The sequence below is a fragment of the Colobus angolensis genome, unplaced genomic scaffold, assembly GCF_000951035.1.
Source record: "Colobus angolensis palliatus isolate OR3802 unplaced genomic scaffold, Cang.pa_1.0 Scaffold209, whole genome shotgun sequence".
NCBI classification, from domain to species: Eukaryota; Metazoa; Chordata; class Mammalia; order Primates; family Cercopithecidae; genus Colobus; species Colobus angolensis.
In genome coordinates, this window is record NW_012115255.1 from 160,099 (window position 1) to 168,804 (window position 8,706).

The following is an 8,706-nucleotide window of genomic DNA, read 5'->3' on the forward strand; positions in this document are numbered from 1 at the left end:
TTTTTTTTTTTTTTTTGACAGGGTCTTGGTCTTGTTGCCCAGGCTGGAGTACAGTGGCACTGTCTCTGCTTCAAGTGATTTCTCCTGGCTCAGCCTCCCAAGTAGCTGGGACTACAGGTGCCTGTCACCATGCCCAGCTAATTTTTGTATCTTTAGTAGAGACAGGGTTTCACCATGTTGACCAGGCTGGTCTTGAACTCCTGACCACAAGTGATCTGCCCGCTCTTACCCCCTAAAGTGCTGGGATTACAGGTGTGAGTCACCACTCCTGGCCGAGCCATTATGTATTTTTAAAGACGGTCTTACTCTGTCACACAGGCTGGGTACATTGTCACAGTCATCACTTGGTGGCACAATCATCACTCAAGCCAGCCTGTCACCTCAGTGACTACAGGCATGCATCACCACAGCCAGCTAAGTAAAAAAAGTTTTTTTTTTCTTGCAGCGATATGGGGATGCCTCGCTGTGTTGCCCAGGCTGGTCTTGAACTCCTGGCTTCAGCAGTCTTCCTGCCTCAGCTTCCCAAGTAGCTGGAATTACAGGTGCAAGCCACCACACCTAAGTTTTTATTCTGGAATAACTTCAGACTTACAGAAAAGTTTCCATGCATGATAAAAATAACTTGCCGGCCGAGCATGGTGGCTCACGCCTGTAATCCCAACACTTTGGGAGGCCAACGTGGGAGGATCGCTTGGGACCAGGAATTCGAGACCAGCATGGGCAACGTTGGGAGACCTCATTTCTACAAAAAATAAAATTAGCCAAGTGTGGTGATGTATGTGCAGCTGTGGTCCCAGCTACTCAGGAGACTGAGGTGGGAGGATCACTTGTGCCCAGGAGCAATGAGCTGTGAGCTGTGAGTGTGCCACCGCACTCTAGATTGGGGTAACAGAACAAGATCCTGTCTCGGAAAAAAAAAAGAAACTTTCATAGACCCTTCACCCAGATTTCCAAATTGTTAACACTGTACTGCATCTATTGTTTTCGATCTCTGTTGTATGTGTTTTTTTCTCTAAGCCATTATGAGTAAGCTAAAGGACATGACACCCCTTGACCTCTTAATATTTCAGTGTATTTCCTAGAAGCGAATGCATTATCCTGTATAGTCACAGTGCCTATAACCACACCAGAGAGTTAGTCTTGCCACCAGGCCACACATTGTGTGCAGTGATGTTTCACAGGCTCACACACTGGATGCAGTGATATTCAGTCAGGAATGGTCCCTTGCCTTTCTGTCTTTCCTGACCTTGACCCCTCCAGAGCATGTGGCCTCCCCTTAGGTTGTCTGGTATTTGCTGGTGACTAGGCCTAGCACAGGCTTTGCTGGCAGGAGCACCTTAGTGGGACACCTGGTCCTTGCCAAGTGCCCTTTATCAGTGGGTGAAAAAGGTGTCGGTCAGGTTTTTCCACTGTAAAATAATTACTTTGTGCCCAGATTAAATAGTAATGAGGCTGAGCACGGTGGCTCATACCTGTAATCCCAGCACTTTGAGAGGCTGAGGTGGGCGGATCACTGGAGCTCAGGAGTGTGAAATCAGCCCAGGCAATGTAGCAAAATCCCATTTCTACCAAAAATTTAAAAAGTAGCCAGGTGTGGTGGCATGCGCTTGTAATCTCAGTTGCTTGAGAGACTGAGGTGGGAGGATGGCTTGCACCCAGGAGGCAGAGGTGGCAGTGAGCCAAGATCATGCCCCTATACTCCAACTTGGGCTACAGAGTGAGATCATATCTCAAAAGCAAACAAACAAAAAAACATCAGTAGTGAGAGCCTGGGCAACATAGCACAAAACTTTTAGCCAGCCGGACACAGTGGCTCACGCCTATAATCCCCAGCACTTTGGAAGGCTGAGGTGGGCAGATCACCTGAGGTCAGGAGTTTGAGACCAACCTGGCCAATATGGTGAAACCACATCTCTACTAAAAATATAAAAACTGGCTAGCCATGGTGGCACATGCCTCCCAGCTACCCGGGAGGCTGAGGCAGGAGAATCGCTTGAATCCAGGAGGTGGAGGCTGCAGTAAGCTGAGACCGTGCCGTTGCACTCCAGCCAGGCATGGTGGTGTTGGTCCCAGCTACTTGGGAGGCCTAAGTCTAGGAGGTTGAGGTTGCAGTGAGCTGTGATTGCATCATTGCACTCCAGCCTGGGCAACAGGATAAGATCCTGCCTCAAAAAAAAAAAAAAAAAAAATTGATAACGAGGATTTACCAGAAAGATGTATGGAGACTATGTAATTATCACTAGTATTAACATCCACTTTTGATTCTCCCCTTTTTTCGAATTGATTTTATCTGCAGACAGGGTCTTATTCTCTTACCCCGGGCTGGAGTGCAGTGGTACGATCTCTGCTCACAGCAGCCTCAACCTCCTGGGCTCAAGTGATCCTCCCGTCTCAACCCCCCAAGTGTCTGGGACTACAGGCAGGCATACCACTCCTGGCTAATTTTTGTGTTTTTTTGTGGAGACAGGGTTTTGCCATGTTGTCCAGGCTGGAAATTTCTTAATTTTTTAGAAACAGGGTCTTGCTCTGTCACCTCAGGCTGGCGTGAAGTTGGCCTGATCATTTGTCACTATAGCCTCAACTTGTGGGCCCAGGCCATTCTTCCTCCTCAGCCTTCTAAGTAGCTAGGACTACAGGCACATGCCACCAGGCCCAGCTGTTTTATGTTTCAATGTTTTTGTGGAGACGGATTCTCACTTTGTTGCCCAGGCTGATCTCAAATGCCTGGCCTCAAGAAATCCTCCTGCGTTGGTCTCCCAAGGTGCTGGGATTACAGGTGTGAGCCCCCATGCCCAACCTCACTGTTGAGGTTGACCAAATTAGCTATTAATAGGGCGTTACCAAATGGTGGTTCTCTAACTTCATCCCTCCTTCATTGATTGGTGGGTCAGTGGTCACTTTTGGTAAGGAGGACTTCTCTCTGTGCTATTGATTTATTCAGGTATAGCAGTGTGGATTGGGGGCTGGGGGGAGGTGTGCATTGTGCTATTGAGCAACTTGTAATCTGTCCCTGCTCTCGTTGATTTTGAGATCCACATTGCCCCTGGCTAGGCCAGCAGGAGCCTGTAACTCAGGCCTGTTTCTGTGTCTCCCTCAGGACACCAGCCATGCCCTTTGCTTCCTATGGCCTCCACCACACTAGCCTCCTGAAGCGACACATCTCTCATCAGACGTCTGTGAATGCAGACCCTGCCTCCCATGAGATCTGGAGGTCAGAAACTCTGCTCCAGGTGAGAGTCGAGCTGGTCAAAAGAAACTGTTCAGCCCACCAGGCGCAGTGGCTCACGCCTATAATCCCTAGCACTTTGGGAGGCCGAGGTGGGCAGATCACCTGAGGTCAGGAGTTTGAGACCAACCTGGCCAACATGGTGAAACCCCGTCTCTACTAAAAATACAAAAATTGGCCAGCCATGGTGGCACATGCCTGTAGTCCCAGCTACTCGGGAGGCTGAGGCAGGAGAATCGCTTGAACCCAGGAGGTGGAGACTGCAGTAAGCTGAGATCGTGCCATTGCACTCCAGCCTGGGTGACCGAACTAGACTCCATCTCAAAAAAAAAAAAAAAAGGAAAAAGAAAAAAGAAACTGTTTAGCCACCTTCTACTATGTGGGACAGAGTCCCAGAGATGGCCTCTCAGCCTGGGGCTGATTTTAAATTGTTGGTATTTTCCTGCTATGACTATTTAGAACACATGAAAATAAATCTACCCACCCTTCTAACTTATAATAAGTCATTGATGGTGTTTTTCATCCCAGGGTCCCCTGTCCATGGAGGTTGTTCTGTTCTGCCTGTGGTGATAAGTTGTTGCAGAGTGTTTTGGTTTCCACCTCCCGTGTCGTTGGAGATGTTCCTGTGATTACCATTATGTGGATATTCAGCCCTGCCCCAGTAGCATTTTTATGACACTGAATGGTGAGGGGTCTGTGCAGCCTTCACAGGCCTTCCATTGATTCAGGGGATCCAAGTCGTAGGTGACAGATTTCCTTGTCTGCCCAAGCCTGTCAGGATGGTGTGGGCTGGCTCACTCACTGAGTGCTGGCCGACTCCCAGGTCCTGGCTGTGTCTTCTAGGCACACACCAGAGAGCTTCAGCAGGTGCTGCTTCTGACGCTGGATCCTGGGGCTGACTTGGTAGCCACAGCCTTGCTGTTGACAGCCTGGCATGTAGATAAGATAGGATTCTATATTCCACCTTGTATATAACTCCTAGTATTTGGAGTGCTGCACTTTTTGAAGCCTCCACACCATTTCACAGCATCCTCGCAGGGTGGAACGGTAAGAATCGTTGCCCTGTTCACAGAGGGGACCGTGATGCCCAGATGACTCTTGGCTGTGTGGATTGTGGGCTGTGCTGGCCATGAAGAAGGCAGGAGATCGTGACACAGGGCTTATAGGGCAGAACTGGAAGGTACTGCTGTTTCCTGGACCAAAGCTTTTTTTTTTTTTGAGATGGAGTCTCCCTCTGTTGTCCAGGCTGGAGTGTGGTGGCACAATCTTGGCTCAGTGCAACCTCCACCTCTCAGGTTCAAGTGATTCTCCTGCCTTAGCCTCCCAAATAGCTAGGATTCCAGGTGCCTGCTGCCACGCTCAGCTAATTTTTGCATTTTTAGTAGAGATGGGGTTTCACCATGTCTTGAACTCCTGACCACAAGTGATCCATTTGCCTCAGCCTCCCAAAGTGCTGGGATTATAGGCGTGAGCCACCGTGCCCAGCCCTTTTGTTTTTTTAATTAAGAAAAAATGTTAATTATAAGATACACATAACAAAATTTATTGTCTTAACCATTTCCAAGTGTACAGTCAGTAGTGTTAAATATATTCATGTTGTTGTGCATCCAGTCTCCAGAATGCTTTTCTTCTTGCAAAACTGAAACCGAACCGGCCCGGGCACAGGGGCATCACACCTCTAATCTTAGCACTTTGGGAGGCCAAGCAGGGAAGGATTGCTCAAGGCCAGGAGTTCAAGACCAGCCTGGCCAACATAGTGAGACCCTATCTCTTTTAATGAAAAACGAAGAAATCAAACCATTAAACAATTCCCCACCCAGCACCTGGCAACCACTATTCTGCTTTCTGTTTCTATGGATTTGACTCCTAGATCTCATATCTAGAGTATTTATCTGCAGCAGCACAGTACTTATTTGTGTGACTAGCATGCTTCACTTAGGATAATGGACTAAAGATTAATCCATGTTATAGCATGTATCAGAATTTCCTTGCTTTTTAAGACTGAATAGTGTTCCATTGTGTGGATGTACCACATTGTGTTTATTTATTCATCTCTCAGTAGACGCTTGAGTGGCTTCTTTTTTTTTTTTGGAGACCAAGTTTTGCTCTTGTTGCCCAGGCTGGAGTGCAGTGGCGTGATTTTGGCTTACTGCAACCTCTGCCTCCCAGGTTCAAGTGATTTTCCTGCCTCAGCCTCCCAAGTAGTTGAGCTGGAATTACAGCATGCGCCACCACGCCCGGCTAATTTTGTATTTTTAGTAGAGACGAGGTTTCTCCATGTTGGGTCAGGCTGGTCTCGAACTGCTGACCTCAGGTGATCCACCTGCCTTGGCCTCCAAAAGTGTTGGGATTACAGGTGTGAGCCACTGTGCCCAGCCCTTTTTATTTTGTTTTTAACAGGTTCTAACTTTGTTGCCAGGCTAGAGTGCAGTGGTGCAATCTTGGCTCACTGCAGCCTCAAACTCCTGGGTTCAAGCAATCCTCCCACCTCAGACTCCCAAGTGGCTGGGACTATAGGTGTGATGCCCCAACACACCCAGCTGATTTTTCTATTTTTTGTAGAGACAGATTTTCACTATGTTGGCCAGGCTGGTCTTGAACTCCTGGCCTCAGGTAATCCATCCACCTCAGCCTCCCAAAGTGCTGGGATGACAAGGCTGAGCCACTTTGCCTGTTGATTGCCTTTTTACTCTATCAGTAGTATCTTTTCATGCTCAAGAGTGCTGATTTTGATGAAGTCTAACTGTCTATATTTTTCCTTTTGTTGCCTGTGCTTTGGGCGTCATACCTAATTAACCGTTGCCAAATCTAGTGTTAGGAAGTTTTCTCCCATGTTTTCTTCTGAGAATTTATGGTTTTGGTTCTTGTCCTCAGGTCGCTTACCCATTTTGAGTTATATTTTGGCGATGGTGTGAAGGAAGGGCCCAGCTTCACGGTTCTGCATGTGGCTATTTTGTGCTCCCAGCTCTGCTTGTTGGAGACACTGTCCTTTCCCCACTGAATGGTCTGGCACCATTGTTGAGAATGGTTGACTAGCTAATGCTTTTTTGCAGGTTTTTGTTGAAATGTGGCTTCATCATTATTCCTTGGAGATGTATCAAAAAATGCAGTCCCCTCACGCCAAGGTATGTTTCCACAGTTTTTCTTCCCACTTTCTGCTTCTGACCCTGCTCAACCTGCTGCTGCTTATCCTGCCTCTGAGTGAGTTTTCACAGACTGAATGGTGGGAAGCAGAAACCCACCACCCACTTATCACTCAGAAGCCAAATAAGAAGTGGGCATCGTTCTCTAGTTCCTGGTGGCAGGCAGGGGGTGTTGCACCCTGACGTGTAGACACTTGAGGACTGGAGATCTGGCCTCTCCAGGGCTCACCGTGGGCAGCTTCCTGAGCCCCCTCCCTGGCAGCAGGAACAGATGAGGTTGTGGTGCTCTTGCTCTGAGGGCGGGGGAGCTTCAATGCCTCTGGGAGCCACGTTCTCGTCTGTCTCCTCAACCATCAGCAGTGCCTTTGTGCTTTCCCATGAAGGGGTGGCTTGGAGCCTCCTTTGCCTGCTCCCCCTACTCCCCCACCTCCTCCAGAGCATGAGCAAGCAGCCCTTCTCGTGGTGGGTGGCACCTGGTGCCCCGCTGCATGCAGCCTGCTTGCCTCCTCTCCCTCCCTCTCTCCTCTCCCCGCTCTCTTTCGGGGCAAGACGCTGCTTGCAGATGCCTGGAGGTGGCGGAGGCCCTGGGTCGCTCTTGCTGTTGCTGTTCCTGGAGCTAGCACCGCCCGCGGACTGGTCAGAGTGAGAAAGCAGCTAGGTGAACCTTAGATCTCCAGTCAGTCGCCTCCATGGAGCAGCTTGACTCATGTCTGTCCGGGCCCTTGCCTGAGGTGGCATCAGCCACGCAGTCTGGTGCCCATGGCGTCTGTGCATCAGTGTGCTTGGGAAACTTTGGCTTTGTCACTGACAGATTTATTGAGGGCTTCCTCCAGAATGTGGGTGATGGAGTTAAACTTCAGAGGAGCGTCCTGTCACTTTTCCTCGGGTTCTGGCAAAGAGCTGTTGTGGGTCTGCTTCCGCCACAGTCTCTACAGCCCGTTCCAGGGCCCCATGCTTTGCCATGTGAAGGCTGTCTCAGAGCATAGGGTCCCCCAAATCCTCACCCTCAGAATCACATGGGTGGAGAATGGGGAAAAGCTGAGGAGCCCATCTTGCGTACCCTGAGTCACAAAGAGCCTGCAGTCCCCTTCCTGCTTCCAGAGCAGACTTGCTGCATGTCCCTGGCTGGTGCCTGGGGGCCTGGTTATTCCCCAGGCCTGCTCCTCCCGTGGGGCTCTGGGTCCCTCACTCAGCACTAGTGCATGTGGCGTGGCGTGGCCTGGCAGGGGCAGGGGCCACCACACTGCATTGTGTTCCTGTTGCTCCTTCTGCCTTCTGAGGGAGTGGAAGCACACCTACGTTCAAGAGTCAGCCAGAAAGACTCTTTTGGGCTGTCACCTGTGAGGATTCTGTGTCCTCACAGGCCAGAGGAAGGGCAGGGGGCTGTCCCTGTGGAGGGCAGGAGGTGCAGTTCCCTTCCTCCCCACATTCGCTTCCTCTTGGCCAGACCTTGGGGAGGGTGGGCCCTGCTCAGAATACTTGCAGTGGCCGGACCAAGTACGCAGGGATGCTCCACTCTTCGCCTCTTCCAGTTCAGGCAAAACACAAAACACAAGCAAACTTGGTGGGTGGGAGCCAGAGAAAGGCAGCTATGGAGGTCTTTTTGCCGCTTGCCCAGGCCTGTGCTACACGAACTGCTCTGCAGAAATCCCTGCCTGTCCCCACTAGCCCTTATTTTCAGATGCAGGAAGTGAGGCTCCTGGGGTCATCCTCCTCACCCTGGTTGAGTCCAGGATGCATGCTTGCTCCCCAGCGGCCCTGTGGGCAGTAAGGATGGCCATGGCGCTGCAGGCCACTGTGTTCCTGCAGGCAAGGGCAGAGCCACACTGAGGAACTGTGTGTCTGATTCCTCCCTGAGCCCCAGGTCTGGCACAGGGGAAGGCTGTGGAGGGCAACACCTCCTGTCCTGCTCCTTCGCTCCCTGCTCTGCGTGTCATGGCGACTGGCGAGTGTTCTGATCTCTCCTTTGTGGAGCCCAGTGGGTGCGCTGCTTAGGCAGGAGGCATGCTGCTGGCGAGGCAGGATGTGCACCAGGCTGGCTCTGGCTGCACTGGGCTGAAGGGGTGCTTTGGCAGGCCATGGTGCTGTGGGGCAGTAGGTTGGAGCGTCGTGGCTAGGAACTAGCTCAACCTCAGGTTCCTGCTGCCTCTGGGTGTGTGTGGCTGTGGCCAGATCCTCGGGGGCTCCCACCCTTGGGAACCCACTGTATCTGGAGGGTGGGAGTTTCTGGTGTGGTAGGAGAGGCTGCCTCCAGGAGTCAGAGCTGATGTGCACACCACCTTAGCTGACCTCCGTACTGTGGGGGTGGAGGGCAGGGCCTGGTGGCCTGAGCCTGTG

The 8,706-nt window shown here is 50.9% G+C and overlaps 1 protein-coding gene across 1 annotated transcript in view; it reads left to right on the forward strand.

Moving 5' to 3' along the window:
* Positions 1-8,706, forward strand: part of LOC105512023 (sphingomyelin phosphodiesterase 4-like) — a 40,428-nt gene that overhangs the window by 7,581 nt on the left and 24,141 nt on the right. The window contains 2 exon segments of the mRNA XM_011942276.1: positions 3,098-3,230; positions 6,280-6,351. Of these exon segments, the coding sequence (XP_011797666.1) occupies positions 3,098-3,230; positions 6,280-6,351 (205 nt within the window).